Source organism: Euprymna scolopes, chromosome 39 (assembly GCF_053919585.1).
Source record: "Euprymna scolopes isolate OS-2025 chromosome 39, ASM5391958v1, whole genome shotgun sequence".
Classification (NCBI taxonomy): domain Eukaryota; kingdom Metazoa; phylum Mollusca; class Cephalopoda; order Sepiida; family Sepiolidae; genus Euprymna; species Euprymna scolopes.
Genome location: NC_136520.1, coordinates 35,166,742 through 35,184,948, shown reverse-complemented (window position 1 = coordinate 35,184,948; position 18,207 = coordinate 35,166,742). Strand labels below are relative to the sequence as shown.

The 18,207-nt window shown below is 32.4% G+C and overlaps 1 protein-coding gene across 2 annotated transcripts in view; it reads right to left on the bottom strand.

Annotated features, from left to right (window-relative positions):
* The window catches only part of LOC145263736 (eukaryotic translation initiation factor 5B-like), a 122,822-nt gene that overhangs the window by 89,619 nt on the left and 14,996 nt on the right, over positions 1-18,207 (bottom strand). Inside the window, exon 1 of one of the 2 annotated variants that reach the window (XM_080120714.1) lies at positions 16,257-16,512. The exons of the other annotated variant lie outside the window; for it this stretch is intronic. Within the exon in view, the coding sequence (XP_079976840.1) occupies positions 16,257-16,300 (44 nt within the window). The 5' untranslated portion in view covers positions 16,301-16,512. Of the gene's footprint in view, positions 1-16,256; positions 16,513-18,207 lie in introns of those variants that run through there. 2 annotated transcript variants of the gene reach the window in all.

The following is an 18,207-nucleotide window of genomic DNA, read 5'->3' as shown; positions in this document are numbered from 1 at the left end:
TCCGTTTCAAGAATTCCTACCTTGATCTTTCTATTTTCACATTAATTCACAGAATTGTACCGGTATTCTAAGGATTATGCTATGCTGTACGAATACTTTCTGGATTTACGAGGATTGTACTAAAACAGTTGCCATATTCTTCACTTTCCAGAACCTTTCACTGGAACTTGTATTTTATTTTTATTTTATATATTACTAGCAGGGATACCCGGCGTTGCCTGGGTGTTTCGAGGTGTGTGTGCTCTTAAATCAAAAAGAAACACGGGGGGGGGGGGGTTAAAAAGTTTTGGTAGGTAGAATCGAACCCGAAGCCCTGAGGTGAAGTTGGAAAATAAAATATAAAAAAAACATGGCACGTTAACCACTTGGCCAGCAAGAAAGAGTTACTGAAAGACGTTTGAATTTATTTACGTAGGAAGAGAATTGACAGGTGCTCGCACTTAATGACTTAATGTTATTTTCTGCGGGACAGTTTTTAATGAGGTCAAAATCCGGTTTGTTTGTTTTTACCCAACTTTGGGTAAAACCAGCTCCCCCGTTTATTAGGGGAGTGTCCAGATGAAACAATTGTCTGATATGACGGTGAAAAGCTGACACTGACCAAACGTTTACATCGCTTTCCGGAGACCACCCGGCCGTGGGCCAAGGAATTGCCGATTCAAATCCAGTTTCGCTTTTTTTTTTTTTTTATACTGAAAAGCGAAAGAAACACGCAGCGATCTAAAAGTCTGGAAAAAATAGCGCGTGAAAGTCGGGTAAATTAAATACACACACGACCCCCATTCGTAACTCGTAGATATTATAATTTAGACAGCATATAAAAAGCTTTAAGAAGGAGTGAGCCGACTGAGAAGCCCGACGAAAAAAAAAGAAGCCACTTGCGGACATACACAAAAAGCGAACACACACACACACACACACACACACACACACACACACACACACACACACACACACACACACACACACAATTTTCGCTTTTATATTTATAGATTTCATTTTTGAACTTATTTTGAACATTTTTTAGATATTTTTCTAATCCCATTTTCTTCACTTCCAGATATCATTTCATTTTTATTTATTTATATACTAATCTGGGTGCCCGGTGTTGCCCGGGTATTTGGAGGTGTGTGTTGATCATTCTCACAGTAAGTAAATTAGGTGACTAAAACAGGATTTATCCATGTTTTGACAATGCCTTGTTCACTGTAATTAATTTAGGTGACTAAAATAGGATTGTTTCATGTTTTAACAATACCTTATTCACTGGAGTTAATTTAGGAGATTTAAATAGGATGAGGGATTAGAGATGGATAGATAGAGAGGAAGAAAGAGAGATAGAGATAGAAAAAGAGAGATAGAGGGATTGAGAGAGACGGACAGAGAAAGAAAGAAAAAGAGAGAAATATAGAGAGAGTGAGAGAGAAAAGGGCCCAAAAAGAGATGGAAAGGATAATAGCCTATAATTATTTTCTTTTCACATTATTGGCACAAATATATTTTATTTTGATTTACACATTTTTTTTTTCTTCCTGAAAATATTTCTACCAACTATGAAAACTGTTAGAATGGAGACCTTTTCTATTACTCACCGACACAGGTTAAAGGAAAATTATAGTGTGCAATTATACAGAGTTCTCTGCCTTTAGTTTTTCAAAAATATCAATTAAATTGCAATGCAACTTTAAGTGTATGCATGTGTTTTTCTTGCTTCTACATTTGTTCTTTACTCTTAATCAATTAACATCAAGTACTAAGATAAAAACAAAAAAAAAATAGAAAAATTTCTATTTCTCAAAATAATTTGATTATGAAATTTAAGTCACTAAAATTAATTTCTGTTTCTTCTATAAACAAGTCAGTAATCTTATTTGGGTAGATACAACACACACACATATATATATATATATATATATATATATACACACACACACACACACACACATATTTAAAGACATCAAAAACATTTATAAAGTCAATATTATAGTGACAAAGACTTTTTCTTAAAAGAAAAAAATAAATAAATAAAATATTGCAGTCGATACTAGTGGGTCATACCCGGCGTTGCCCAGGTGTTTGGAGGTGTAAAAGAAAAAAAGTGTTAGTAGTCAGGCAGACTCGAACACCTGATGCAGTGACGTGAAAGCAGCTACGATGCCATATGAAGTGAAAAGCATTCAAATTTAGCGATGTCAATCAAAAAGTTGACTTCCTAAGTGAATGAGCTCACACAGGTGCAAAAATGAAAGTTGGCTGAAGGCCAGTTCAGCTTTCCACCATTTTATTTATTGGTTTCTCCACAATGCTGGGGAAAACCAGCTCCCCACAAAAAGGGAGTGTCCAAATGAATAGCAATTGTCTGATATGAGGGGTTTCCCCCACATTGATCAAAGCTAATTGCTGTCTAGGAATCCTGGTATGAAAGCCAGGAAGTTGCCTTTGCTTTCAATTAGTTTCGCTTTTATAGAAAAAACACAAACATGCAAGAGGGTGAAATAGCATGAATTTTATAAAAGTCAATCAAAATAAATCTAGAGACGACGTTCGTAAGCAAATCGTAGCTATTATGATCTCGGGAGTATATAAAAAGTTCTAAAACATAGTACCCCCCCCCGAAAAAGCCTTTCTTGGACATACAAAAACGTGCGCCTCTTTTGCCTTTTATATATATACTAGCGAGGGGTAAAAAAAAAAAAAAAAGCCTTGACGACGCGCAGTTGGAAAATAGTAAAGTGTGAAAAAAAAACAAAAAAAAACAGGTGCGTGTTTTTGATTGACGTGACGGCGATAGGTATTCAGCAGTTAGCATTTTGTGCGGGACAGTTTTTAATGAGGTCAATAAATCGGTTTGTTTGTTTTTAAAAACTCGAGCTACCGTCTGATATGACGAAGTCGACATTGACCAAACGTTACTTAGCTCTCTAGAGACAACTAGCTCTGGGCCTGTGATTAGAGTCGAGTTTCGCTTTTTTTTATACCAAAAGCCGCTTTTATATATATAGATATACTAGCATGGGTTCCCGGCATTGCCCGGGTGTTTGGAGGTATATGCTGAGCAAAAAAAAAAAAAAAACATATTTTTTTAAAATTTTGACCCCTATTATAACCCCTTAACATTTATTGTTTTGGGTTCAAATGAATTTATTAAGGTAGATCTTTGTCCAAGGAAGTTATATCGAACATTTCCAGTGTTTAGACCCAAAATTGTCGGAGGAGTTCGGTAGAGTTCTCAAAGGTCAAATCGTTGAACATTGACCTCTTACCAGTAAAATTGCTGTTCGAAAACCAATCACAAAGATTTTCCCATATCTCAGTACCCTGTATATTAAATTTCGAGTATATAGACTAAAAATTTACAGAGTTATTGCGTAAGGAAATGTACACAGACAGACAGACATGTTCATTTATATATATACTAGCAGGGGTGCCCGGCGTTGCTCGGGTGTTTGGAGGTGTATGCTGTGCAAAAAAAACAAAAAAAAAACAAACAAAAAAAATGGTTAATTTTTTAAAACTTTGACCCCTATTATGACCCCTTAAAATTTATAGTTTCGGGCTCAAATCACTTTATTAAGTTAGATCCAGGTTCAAGGAACCTATATCTAAAATTTCAAGTATCTAGACCCAAAATTGTCGGAGGAGTTTGGTAGAGTTCTTAAAGGTCAAATCGTTGAAATTTGACCCCTTAACAGCCAAATTTCTGGCTGACACCTGTCACATCGATTTTCCCAAATCTCAGTACCCGGTATTTCAAATTTCGAGTCTATAGACTAAAAATTGACAGAGTTATTGCGTAGGGAAATGTACACAGACAGACAGACACACAGACAGACAGACAGACACGTTCACTTTTATAGATATATACTAGCGGGGAGGTACCCGGCGTTGCCCGGGTGTTTGGAGGTGTGTGTGCTCGGGCGGAGGGTGTTAATTAAAGCATAAGAATAAGCAAAGTAAACATTTTAAAACTTAAAAAAAAAAAAAAAAAAAATCGAAAAAAAAAAAACACAAAAAAAACTAACGTAAGGAAAACGAACGAGGTTAAATGTAAAAATGGGAAAAACAAAAAAAGAAAACGCAAAACAGAAAAATGAACGTTAAAAAATCTGAAAAATGAACCCCCTCCCCCCAAAAGAACACGTGAAAAATGGCTTAAATAACCCTGCTTCAATATTAAAATTAAAAAAAAAGAAAGAAGACATCTCACACCACGATTCGAACCCAAAACCTTTAGATAATGAGGCCGCGCTCTAAGCAACTGAGCTAAGACGATGTCCACGAAATTAAGTTGTTTTTTAAATCTTTAAACTAAATCAGGTTTCAACGTCATTTGCGCATGCGTAGAACCGAACTAGTCATGAGAGGACAGTTTTTGATGACCCCACCCCCTGTAAAAACTGCTGATTTTACGATGAAGAAATTTATGTTTTTGGCCAATTTTTCGATATTTGTCGGGTGAAGGTTGGAACTTTAAAATGATACCGATCTGGCAAAAATCCGTGACCAGTGTCGAAAGTTTTTGTGAGACATACATACATACAAACAAACAAACCGTGGGGGGTACCCGACATTGCCCGTGTGTTCGTAGGTGTGTGTGCTCAGGCGGGGTTGGGGGGTGTTAATGAAAACATAAGAATAAGCGAAGTAAAAAAAAAACTAACGTAAGGCAAACGAATGATAAAGAAAACGCGAAACAGAAAAACGAACGTTAAAACTTTGTTAAAATATCTGAAAAATAAAAAAAAAGTGAAAAATGGCTTAAATAACCCTGTTTCAATATTAAAATTTAAAACAAAAAGAAAAAAAACAAAAAGACACCTCACACCACGATTCGAACCCAAAACCTTTAGATAATGAGGCCGCGCTCTAAGCAACTGAGCTAAGACGACGTCGACGAAATTAGGTTCCGACGTCATTTGCGCATGCGTAGAACTGAACTCGTCATGAGAGGACGGGTTTTTGCTTTTATATATATACTAGCGAGGGGTACCCGGCGTTGCTCGGGTGTTTTTCGGGGTATGTGAAAAAACCCGAAGCGTTGACGATGCGCAGTTGGAAAATAGTAAAGTGTTAAAAAAACAAACAGGTGCGCGTTTTTGATTGATGTGACGGCGATAGGTATTCAGCAGTTACGATTTTGTGCGGGAACGTTTTGAATAAATTGATTTGTTTGTTTTTAAAAACCCGCTCCCTGTTTATTAGGAGGAGCGAAATGAAAGCTACAGTCTGATATGACGAAGTCGACACTGACCAAACTGGCTTAGAGTGATTAGAGTCGAGGTTCGCTTTTTTTATACTGAAAACCGAATGTAATGCGTGTCGATGCGGGAAATGTGGAATAATTAACGTTTGAAAGTCAATAAAATTAAATAGACAGGCGAGCTCCGTGGGTAATTCGTAGATATTACAATTTATAGATGATATAAAAAGTTTTAAAAAGTTGTGAAACAAGCAAGCGCTTCTCTGAAAGAAGCCTTTTGTGGACATCGAGGAAAAGTGAACATACATACACACATACATTTTCGCTTTTATATATATAGACTAGCGAGGGGTACCCGGCGTTGCTCGGGTGTTTTTCGGGGTATGTGAAAAAAAAAACGAAGCCTTCACGACATGCAGTTGGAAAATAGTAAAGTGTTTAAAAAAAAAAAACAGATGCGCGTTTTTGATTGACGTGACGGCGATAGGTATTCAGCAGTAAGCATTTTATGCGGGACAGTTTTGAATGAGATGAATAATCGGTTTGTTTGTTTTTAAAAACCCGCTCCCTGTTTATTAGGAGGAGCAAAATGAAAGCTACAGTCTGATATGACGAAGTCAACATTGAACAAACGTTACTTAGCTCTCTTGAGACAACTGGCTTTTGGCCTGTGATTAGAGTTGAGTTTTGCTTTTTTTTATACCGAAAACCAAATGTAACGCGTGCCGATGCGGGAAATGTGGAATAATTAACGTTTGAAAGTCAATAAAATTAAATAGACAGGCGAGCTCTGTGGTTAACTCTGAGATATTACAATTTATAGATGATATAAAAAGTTTTAAAAAGTTGTGAAGCGAGCAAGCGCTTCTCTGAAAGAAGCCTTTTGTGGACATCGAGGAAAAGCGTACATATATACATACATTTTCGCTTATATATATATATATATATATATATAATTAATACAGTCTCTAAACAACAAGAGAACTTGTGATCATTTGTTATCAACCTTTGCTGCTACCGATCCAGAATGAGAAAAAAAAAATGTCTATAATTCATTGATGAAGGTTAGATAATAACTGGAATATCCAATTTATTTTTTCCTTACAAAAATAAATCATTGACACCACAATTGGCTTTATAACTATTTTTCATGCGTGTGTGTGTGTGTATATATATATATATACACACATATATATATATATATATATATATATATATATATATATATATATAATAAATGACAAATGTCTACATTCCAAATTTGTTGAACATCTTACAATTTATCCCTTTAATTCAGTTGACACAATTCTTGACAGTATCTGTTTCGTAGCACAAAATCAATCAATTATATCAATCAGTGAATCTGTTTTGCCCTGAACTCATCAGAATAAATAGCAACAATCAATCCATCAAAAGGAAATAAAGTGCGTTTTGACATGATTAAAAAATCCGAAAATTGGAAGAGAAGCTGCAAATACCAAATACCTTATAGTTTGCCTACATAACGCCATTTAGAATTTTTTAATAATTGAATATATATATATATATATATATATATATATATATATATATATATATATATATATATATAGTGCATCAGGTTACGTTGAAAAAAAAAAAAAAATCAATAAAGTGCTCGATCATAAGAATTTGAGAGTTACAATACAAATTATTTTTTTAAAAACTATACATATTCCAAGAATAGTTTGACATGGACAAACCTTATTTGAAAAAAACAAAACAAAAAACAATAACAAAAAAAACCCCTGACAACCCCTTCTGAATTATTAGCAACTCACAGAATGAAGACAATTTGAAAAATGGAAAGCGATAATTATCGCTTTTATCATTTGTCGATTTCTCTCAAAGGAAAAGTACAGAGTTTACAGGAACTATCTATATGGATGTATGGACCTTAGTCATAACTTAGAATTAGTTTAAATATAACTTAATTATTGATTAAGGAGGTTGCATGTTTATACATTTTTATGGCATATTCGTGATGATGTGAAGTATATTGATTTATAAGTGGCTTAAATTTCAGGTGTGGCTGACTTATTGTTAAAAAAAAAAAAAATGAAAAAGATTTTTTCTTTTTTTAGGAGATTATATGTAGACAGCTTTAATTGAAGGTGATGAAAACGAATGAAATAATAGGAGTGTTGGTTTTCTAATATTTTCAAATTAACCTTACAAAATGTTTTCACGGATGTGAACAAACTCCTATTTAAGAATTCGCGCCAAACTATGCACCGACTTCAAACTTACAAGACACCGTCAACAACACTGGACATATCTTTTTCTCTTTCTCCGCAAGGAGTTGACCCTCCCCCACCCCCCACGGTTAATACTACCATACAAAAAAAAAAAAAAAAAAAAAAAAAAATTTAAACGTCTTCTTTGAAAAAGATACTACACAGAAAGTTTCATAAAAAAAAAAAAAAAAAAAGATTTTAATCATTTAATAAAATATATCATAACATTATTTGGTCTATTATTTTCAAAATAAAAATAAAATACTTATTGAAATGCACTAAGATTCTCAGAATTTATGATTCCATTGGAGTTTGCGTAAAACTTAAACCATTAACCATTAAAAACAGATGGGTTTATAGCGAGGTGATTGTAAACAAGTACATAAGGTTAATTAGCTAAGATTAAATCTAAATGGAAATGACGTGCGGGAATGGGGTACTAATCTATATTTATAAAAGTGAGAAGGTGTGTGTGTGTATGCGTGTGAGAGAGAACACTTCTCAACCTATATACTCAACAAATTTTTGATCTACAGACTTGAAATTTGTTATATAAGGTATTCAGACATGTGGAAAACTTTTTAATCGGTTTTCACCCAGAAAAAAGGGCTACTAAGGGGTCATCTGATTTGTATCTGTTTGTCAACTGTTTCATGAATATGCATGAATGATTGTTCATGTGACAGAGTCCTAATGTTAAAAATAAATTGTGTCAAGCTAGCCTAATGGTTATCATACTTAACTCACTGTTCTTAGGTTTTGGTTTCAATTTAAGCTCAAATTTTTATTTTTTTTTACTTGCAAGAAGTGAACTGTTTAGAAAAAACAATACTCGCATGCACATGTCTCAGTTTCTTTCCGTTTTTTTTTTTTTCTACTTCATTATTTTAAAAGAATTTAACGTTACATTTAATAGCAGACAACACCAGGTATATCTGGTATTTTCAAAAGGTTTTTCACCAGAAGCCACTGGAACAAATTTGAAAAATAGAGGACACGAGTAGTCACAAACAAAAATATTTTGTAATCCTTTATGATAAAAGTGCAAGTTATTTAATAGTAGCGAAATCCAAAAAAAATACAAATGATATACTAAATATATTTTATTATTTTTTTCAAATTAAAACAACGTTTCTATTGAACTCTTATTCTTGACGTTATTCTCGCGTTACCTACACACAGTTCAAACATTTCAAAATACAATCGCCAGATACAACGCGCGGCTCTTTACAAACAGATTTCTTTCTCCAACTTTATGTTATATTCGCATATCTCTCCACATTTCCATGAATAAACCGGAAATCAGCAAGGCAATGACGGCAGCAACAATGGCGACCCTAAGACAAATCTGTTCGCCGTTACAACGTAGTCAAACACAATAAATACACAGGACAATTTCAAATCCCATCTCTTTAAATACACACATCATTAAAATAACTCGCACCTTACTTCAACATAGAAAACCTCCAGAGAAAGTTGCACAGCAAAAGAAAAAACCTAAATAAAAAATCACAGACACTACCGTAAACGCAACTCAGATAGCATAAAAACGCAAATAATGATTCCACAAAACACCCCAACAATACGACACCGACTAGGTTACATTCACAACTTTCTCAGCTTTAAATCGATATAACACATGCATACACACACCAAGCAGATAATTCTCTACAATCCATTAAAGCACGAGAAACAAACACAAATAAAAAATACGACGGCCATTTTGACGCCGGAGCCGATGTGCCTTTTACTACGTCCGCACGTGCCGTATAAATAAGCCGGCCGTCAGAGAAAAAGTCAGTCTTCCAGCAGATCGCTGACCAGAGCAGGTCGCCTCGCTACCAGTTAGAAGCAGATACAGCTGTTCCCCTCAACCCCTTGCACCATAGCAGCAATAGCCATCTCCTTCAGCTCCATCCAGCAGCAGCAGCAGCTCAGCGACACCACGTTCCCCTCAACCTTCTAGCAGCAGCAACAGCCGTTCCCCTCAACTTTCTAGCAGCAGCAGCGGCAGCAGCAGTAGCCATCCCCTTCAGCTCCATCCAGCAGCAGCAGCTCAGCGACAGCCGTCCCCCTCAACTTCTAGCAGCAGCGGCAGCAGCAATAGCCATCTCCTTCAGCTCCATCCAGCAGCAGCAGCAGCTCAGCGACAGCCGTTCCCCTCAACCTTCTAGCAGCAGCAGCAGCAACAGCCGTTCCCCTCAACTTTCTAGCAGCAGCAGCGGCAGCAGCAACAGCCGTTCCCTTCAGCTCCATTCAGCAGTAGCAGCGGCACCTCAGCGACAGCAGTTTGATTCAAAGCGCCTAGTCACCATATCACCGCTTGTTCCAGTCCCGGACGTCATCCCTAGACCGTACCAGCATCTAGGCCCCTGTACCTGCCCGAACCTGATCAGGCCAGGATCCCTACCTCTCTAATCCTCATTCCGGCCTTCCTGACGCCCAGCTGACTGTTCCGGCTTTGATTGAGGATATATATGCTTATTCACTTTGACCCTCAATAAAGGTTGAAACCAAATTACTTCGTTTGTTCTCCTTGCTTCCATACGCTCGTGTTATTTTATAACATTTACAACATGGCAAGGAAGAAGAAAAAGAAACAAGACAACACACTGAAGATGGAGTATACCTCCGAAATATATTTGTGATAAATTTCAAACAAGTAAAATATTTGTTTATTTTCCTAATATTACATTGTGATTTGGTTTCAAGCGCATTGATGCATATTTATTATTTTTTTTAAATTTAAAAACAGTTTCATCATGTTAAAAGTATGTAGGCTGGTAGATAATGAAATTGTTTATGATAAAAGTGCAAGTTATTTAATAGTAGCGAAATACAAAAAATACAAATGATATACCAAATGCAGTAACATTAATTATCTACCAGCCTACATAGTTTCATCATGTTAAAAGTATGTAGGCTGGTAGACAATTAAATGTTACTGCATTTGGTATATCATTTGTATTTCGCTACTATTAAATAACTTGCACTTTTATCATAAACATTTAATTATCTACCAGCCTACATACTTTTAACATGATGAAACTGTTTTTAAATTTAAAAAAAATAATAAAATACGCATCAAGTGCGCTTGAAACCAAATCACAATGTAATATTAGGAAAATATAAACAAATATTTTACTTGTTTGAAATTTATTACAAGTATATTTCGGAGGTAGACTCCATCTTCAGTGTGTTGTTTTGTTTCTTTTTTCTTCTTCCTTGCTATGTTGTAAATTTGGAGAAAGAAGTCTGTTTGTAAAGAGCCGCGCGTTGTATCTGGCGATTGTATTTTGAAATGTTTGAACTGTGTGTAGGTAACGCGAGAATAACGCCAAGAATAAGAGTTCAATAGAAACGTTGTTTTAATTTGAAAAAAATAATACGCATCAAGTGCGCTTGAAAGTAAAATATTTGTTTATTTTCCTGATATTACGTTGTGATGTGGTTTCAAACACACTTGATGCGTATCTTATTTTTTTTCAAATTAAAGCAACGTTTCTATTGAACTCTCGTTTTTAAATTGTTTTTATTATCTATTTCATTTACATCCATCTAATCAAGAAAGATTGTTTTTATTATCTATTTCATTTACATCCATCTAAACAAGAAAAATTGTTTTTATTATCTATTTCATTTCCATCTAAACAAGAAAAATTGTTTTTATTATCTATTTCATTTACATCTAAACAAGAAAAATTGTTTTTATTATCTATTTCATTTCCATCTAAACAAGAAAAATTGTTTTTATTATCTATTTCATTTCCATCTAAACAAGAAAAATTGTTTTTATTATCTATTTCATTTCCATCTAAACAAGAAAAATTGTTTTTATTATCTATTTCATTTCCATCTAAACAAGAAAAATTGTTTTTATTATCTATTTCATTTCCATCTAAACAAGAAAAATTGTTTTTATTATCTATTTCATTTCCATCTAAACAAGAAAAATTGTTTTTATTATCTATTTCATTTCCATCTAAACAAGAAAAATTGTTTTTATTATCTATTTCATTTACATCTAAACAAGAAAAATTGTTTTTATTATCTATTTCATTTACATCTAAACAAGAAAAATTGTTTTTATTATCTATTTCATTTCCATCTAAACAAGAAAAATTGTTTTTATTATCTATTTCATTTCCATCTAAACAAGAAAAATTGTTTTTATTATCTATTTCATTTCCATCTAAACAAGAAAAATTGTTTTTATTATCTATTTCATTTACATCCATCTAAACAAGAAAAATTGTTTTTATTATCTATTTCATTTCCATCTAAACAAGAAAAATTGTTTTTATTATCTATTTCATTTACATCTAAACAAGAAAAATTGTTTTTATTATCTATTTCATTTACATCCATCTAAACAAGAAAAATTGTTTTTATTATCTATTTCATTTACATCTAAACAAGAAAAATTGTTTTTATTATCTATTTCATTTGCATCCATCTAAACAAGAAAAATTGTTTTTATTATCTATTTCATTTGCATCCATCTAAACAAGAAAAATTGTTTTTATTATCTATTTCATTTCCATCTAAACAAGAAAAATTGTTTTTATTATCTATTTCATTTACATCTAAACAAGAAAAATTGTTTTTATTATCTATTTCATTTCCATCTAAACAAGAAAAATTGTTTTTATTATCTATTTCATTTACATCCATCTAAACAAGAAAAATTGTTTTTATTATCTATTTCATTTCCATCTAAACAAGAAAAATTGTTTTTATTATCTATTTCATTTACATCTAAACAAGAAAAATTGTTTTTATTATCTATTTCATTTACATCCATCTAAACAAGAAAAATTGTTTTTATTATCTATTTCATTTACATCTAAACAAGAAAAATTGTTTTTATTATCTATTTCATTTGCATCCATCTAAACAAGAAAAATTGTTTTTATTATCTATTTCATTTGCATCCATCTAAACAAGAAAAATTGTTTTTATTATCTATTTCATTTACATCTAAACAAGAAAAATTGTTTTTATTATCTATTTCATTTACATCCATCTAAACAAGAAAAATTGTTTTTATTATCTATTTCATTTACATCTAAACAAGAAAAATTGTTTTTATTATCTATTTCATTTACATCCATCTAAACAAGAAAAATTGTTTTTATTATCTATTTCATTTCCATCTAAACAAGAAAAATTGTTTTTATTATCTATTTCATTTACATCCATCTAAACAAGAAAAATTGTTTTTATTATCTATTTCATTTCCATCTAAACAAGAAAAATTGTTTTTATTATCTATTTCATTTACATCCATCTAAACAAGAAAAATTGTTTTTATTATCTATTTCATTTCCATCTAAACAAGAAAAATTGTTTTTATTATCTATTTCATTTACATCCATCTAAACAAGAAAAATTGTTTTTATTATCTATTTCATTTCCATCTAAACAAGAAAAATTGTTTTTATTATCTATTTCATTTACATCCATCTAAACAAGAAAAATTGTTTTTATTATCTATTTCATTTCCATCTAAACAAGAAAAATTGTTTTTATTATCTATTTCATTTACATCCATCTAAACAAGAAAAATTGTTTTTATTATCTATTTCATTTCCATCTAAACAAGAAAAATTGTTTTTATTATCTATTTCATTTCCATCTAAACAAGAAAAATTGTTTTTATTATCTATTTCATTTACATCTAAACAAGAAAAATTGTTTTTATTATCTATTTCATTTCCATCTAAACAAGAAAAAAGGAGAGAAACTTCATTTCTTCCATTTTTTAAATGATTTGCCCTACCAATTTTCTTAAGTCAGAGTGGCAAGCTACCTGTATTTAGGACTGCCCCCCCCCACCCAGTTAAGCGACCATTTTTTAATGGTCTAGCGTGAAGAAAGTTTAACATAAGTAAAAATTGAAATAAACTTTCAGCACATTACAGGTTGGTAGATAATTAAATTCTATTGCATTTGGTATAAGTCATTTGTTTTTTGTTTTTGTAATTTTTACAATTTCTTTACTGCTAACTATTCTGCAACTTTACTAATTATTATTTACTAGTGGGGGGTACCCAGTGTTGTCCGGGTGTTTGGAGGTGTGTGTGTTAAAAAGAGGTGTAAAAGAAAAAAAAGTTTTGGTCGGAAGGTTGGATTGAACCCCAAAACCTTGACGCAAAGGTGGAAACGAAAGGGGAAAAAAGCCAGTCACCTAACCATCTGTGCCACGAGGGAGGGGAACTGATGAGGGAGTTATATGAAGGTTTATGAAGCGAAATGAACAGGTGCGAGGAAGTCTGAACTATTTTTGCGCTGCAAGCCAAATCATTTGCGGACATACACAAGAAGCGAACACACACACACACATTTTCACTTTTACATTTATAAAAAGAAAAAAATGAAAGTAGTCCTGCATAATTTGACCCGAATTCTCGTGAATTCCCGTCAAGCATTGATCGGGCAAGACCGGCAGTCATTGGTGTCAGCCGCAGAGTACAGGAAAAAACAAAACAAACAAAACGAACTGGAATGAATACAGATGGAAAAAAAAAAAAAAAAAACTCCCAGAAAACTTACCGTGTAAAACGCAATTATGTTTATTTTATTTTGTTTTTTTTTGTTGGTTTGTTTTCTGCAATAAAATCAAAGAAACAAAACAAACAAGAAAAAATACAAATGGGGAAAAAAGAAATAAATAAAACCAGAAAACTGACCGTGTATAACGAAAAAATGTTTAATAGATTTTAGTCATAATTTTTTTTTTATTATTGGTTTGTTTTATGCAAAAGAAGTATTTTTTAACCATATAATTGTTGAGTGTAAGTATAACGGTTTGTTATGTGTTTTGTTTTCTTTTTTTTTGTATTGTTTTCTTTGTTGTCGCTTTTTACCAATTGGAATGCCGTTTGGTTCCATATCGATAGCGTAATAGTAATTGGGCTTATGAAACTACCAGAAATTCAATGCATAGAAATAAGTAATGAAAGAGTAACTAATCCGAAAATAAGAAGTCAGCTCTCCCCCCCTAGTATCACGTATAAAATAACTGAAAACATAATAGAAGGAAAAATACAGTAAATAAAATATATAAATCGAGTAATCGTTTGAACATTTGAAGAATGCTAGGGGCTGACTGTTATAGTTTGTTGTAAAACCTGGAATCCAAGGTTAGTTCGTTTCGTTTAAGTAACCCTTCGACTCGCAGTCCCCCCCCCCCCAAAAAAAAGGGGAAAAAAGTGTGGAGGGGGGGAGAGAAATAAAAGAAATGGTATAAGTAACCCATGGAATAGATGAAATCGAAAGTTGCATTTCACCCGATGGTAAGATGCCATTCCATTTTTTTTAAAGCAACAAAGAACTCAAACCGGTGTTTCCTCGTAAATTCCCCTGTGGACGTATCCGCAACGGTGTTAAGTGGTCGCGGGGGGGGGGCATGAATGTAATAGAGAGAAAAGATTTTACCACTTTCATTGGTTCTTACAGATTTTGGCAGTGAATTCTCACCAGAAAAAAATATAGAAATGTACGGTTATCGAGGAAATGTAAGAGTAATAGGCCTATAGCACACCTCAGATAATGTGCTGCAGTTTGTGCACATTAGATTTGCATGAAATGTCTTGAGTTTTAATCCTATTAAGGTCAAACTCAGAGGGGAAAAATGACTTCATTTTATTTACATAGAGAAGAAGAGAAGAAGATATTAAATTTATTAAGTTAAATATTATCATTATTATTGTAATTATTTATTTGGGTTTTAAATTTTGGTTTTTGTCCAGAATTCTTCCTATATTAAAAAACAATAAGAAAAATCTATATGAAGTACATACTCCTGATGAAATGAAAATATATTTAAAAAAAATCATCAATTAATCAAGTAGTTTTATTTTTAAATAGGAAAATCAAATTTTATGAGTATTCGTGAAGTGACTGTCTTGCTTGCCATTTTGAAAAAAAATTCTCAGAAGGGAAAACAACTCTACAATAATTCCTACTTATTAGATTTAGGTTGTAATGCCTACGAATTCCCATTAATTGCTTAAAAATGACTTTATGAAAATAATTGATCAATTTATGATTTTTTAAATATATTTTCGTTTCATCACGAGAATGTACATTATTTTTGTTTTTAATATGGGGTGGGGTGGAGGAGATTCTGGACAAATATCTAAATTTCTTTAGTCCTTTCTTTAAAATATTTGAACAAAATATAAAAATACATACTGAACAAATTAGGCACAAGGCCATTCAAAAGTGTTGGGGATAATGGGTGCCATTGGTCATGCTTTGTCTCAAAGACTTAAAATTGTCTATCCTATGTTAAGATTTTGTTCCTTAGAAGCACTGGTTGAATTTTAATTAAATAAGATATGTATTATATACGTTTGTCTATCCTACTCTTAACTAGAAATATCTCAATCACCACAATACCACATTCACTCCAGGGACTCTCATACTTAAGATAAACCAAAATTTAAAAATTTTTATTCAATTATTTACAGTAATTACATTTTATTAAACAAAAAACAACAAAAATTGGTTAGTAAGGCCCTCCCAACTCTTTAAATAATAGACTGCCTACTGTTTTTCGGTTTGCCAAAAACAAGCTGGTCAATATCTAAGTGGGAGGGGGATCTAAGTGTACGTGAAAAGAAAGAGTGGGAGAGGGGGTCGAGTTCTTCCAAAATGAGTGCACATTGGGGATAAAGGCCAAGGATGAAAAAAAATAAAAACGGGGAATGAGAATCTTGGAGGCTTTCTATTACCAGGAAAGTGAGGAGTTCACTCACTCTGCTAGCTAAGAGTCTAAAAGCTTAAAAACTTACCCAAAGGGTTGAGGTCTGACAGGACCTTGAACTGCATGCACCATGCTCAGGCAGGGAACACATACTCTTAATTGACTCCTCACACACAAGCTTGCCACTCTTATCCACCATCTTTTAAATTCCAAGGAATATAATCTTTTTCTACATCTGATCTTGACCTTCAGCTAGTGCTTGAAGAATGCGATCAGATGCTGATAAGCAAAAGATTCAATTCCTTGATCCACTCTCAGGTGCTACACCCATACCACCATCCATGCTATAGCCAAAATTGCAAGAAAATTATGAAAAACAATAAGGCAGAAAAATAATTATTAATGAAAATCAAAATTTGTGAAAGGAAGCGAAATTGCTATGTTACACTTACTAGAAAAGAGATAAGTTGACAGGGGAGATAATTAAGTTCTGTTGTTTACGTCATGTGATGAACGTAATTCAAAATGTTGGACAAAATTCATTCCTCATATAAACTTTATCGAAAAGTTTTTCATTAATAATTGTTCTTCTATCTTATCGTTTTTTTCATGGTTTTTAGATATGTTACTTTTTGCTACATGACAATTACGTAGGCACCATTTGTTTTATTTGAAATTCAATATCTTTTCATGATTAAAACATAAAAGTATCAGCATTTTTTGTGTATACATTAGAAAAATGCGTTTATTCAAACAAAATATTCATCTAAATAATAAAAATATTCCATTTACAAGTGGAGTTGGTGTTTTAATTTCATAGTAACTCCAAAATTGCTTTCGTATTTGAACTAAAGTTAATCTAAAAACGGCCATGAAAAACACGCATGGAAACCCACAAACTGACTTTACAGATAAATGTGCTCTCAAAGAAACAACAAAACTGTCAATGTCAATGCTGTTTTACGACAATACATTCTTAATTGCATTGTTAACCCGAGATAATAACATTGGGATTCCAATTAATTGTGTTTGTCGTCAACATACGGCAAAAAACATTGTGAAAAATAAGTTCAATTGTAACGTAGTAACATCAGATATTTTATTGGCCTTTAGGCCTAGATCACAGTGTAGTATCTGTTGAGTTGGTCTTGTGCCGAATTGTTTATTTATTTATTTTTTTTTACTAATATTTGTAATTTCGACATTTACAGAAAATAAAAACATCAAAGTGTAGTATCTGTTCTAATGCTGCACTTCACCTTTTGTCCTCAGTCAGTGGAGGAAAAAAAGTTTCATGACTGAGTCAATTTTTATTTTTGTTCCTATCCAGAGTGCTCCTTTTTTGGGGGAGCTGGCCTTTTTCCACATAAAAAACGACCTTGTGTCTAACTGTCCCTGTGGTGAGGCAAGTAAATAGGAACAACAGCATATGTTGGAATTATCGCAATTTATTTATAAAATTGTTATCAAATAAAATTCTAAATTAAATAAATTACTTTACTACCAATTTTGAAAACAAAAACAAACAAAAAAAATAAAATGTGCAATTTTAACATTTTTTTGACGTTTAGATAAATATCTGTCCATATTGGCTCAGTAGGTAAAATGTTCAGACAATGACAAATAAAAAAAACAGCCATACACACTGATTCATTTAGATCACATTTTGTATTTTTACAATTTACAAAAACAAATAAAATGCGGTTAAAAAAAAAAGTTTTCTTGTAGCAAATGTCTCCATGGTTTTACTTTTACTGGCTCACATGCCCCTATTCTGATTACTAAATTTAAAAGTTTATTTTTTCTTGTAATATTTTCAAGTTAAATTCAGTCTTTACAATGTTTTTGTTTATTAAATCGTTAAATAATTTTTGTTTATTAAATCGGTGGATAATTTTTGTTTATTAAATCGTTAAATATTTTTTGTTTATTAAATCGTTGGATAATTTTTGTTTATTAAAGCGTTGGATAATTTTTGTTTATTAAATCGGTGGATAATTTTTGTTTATTAAATCGGTGGATAATTTTTGTTTATTAAA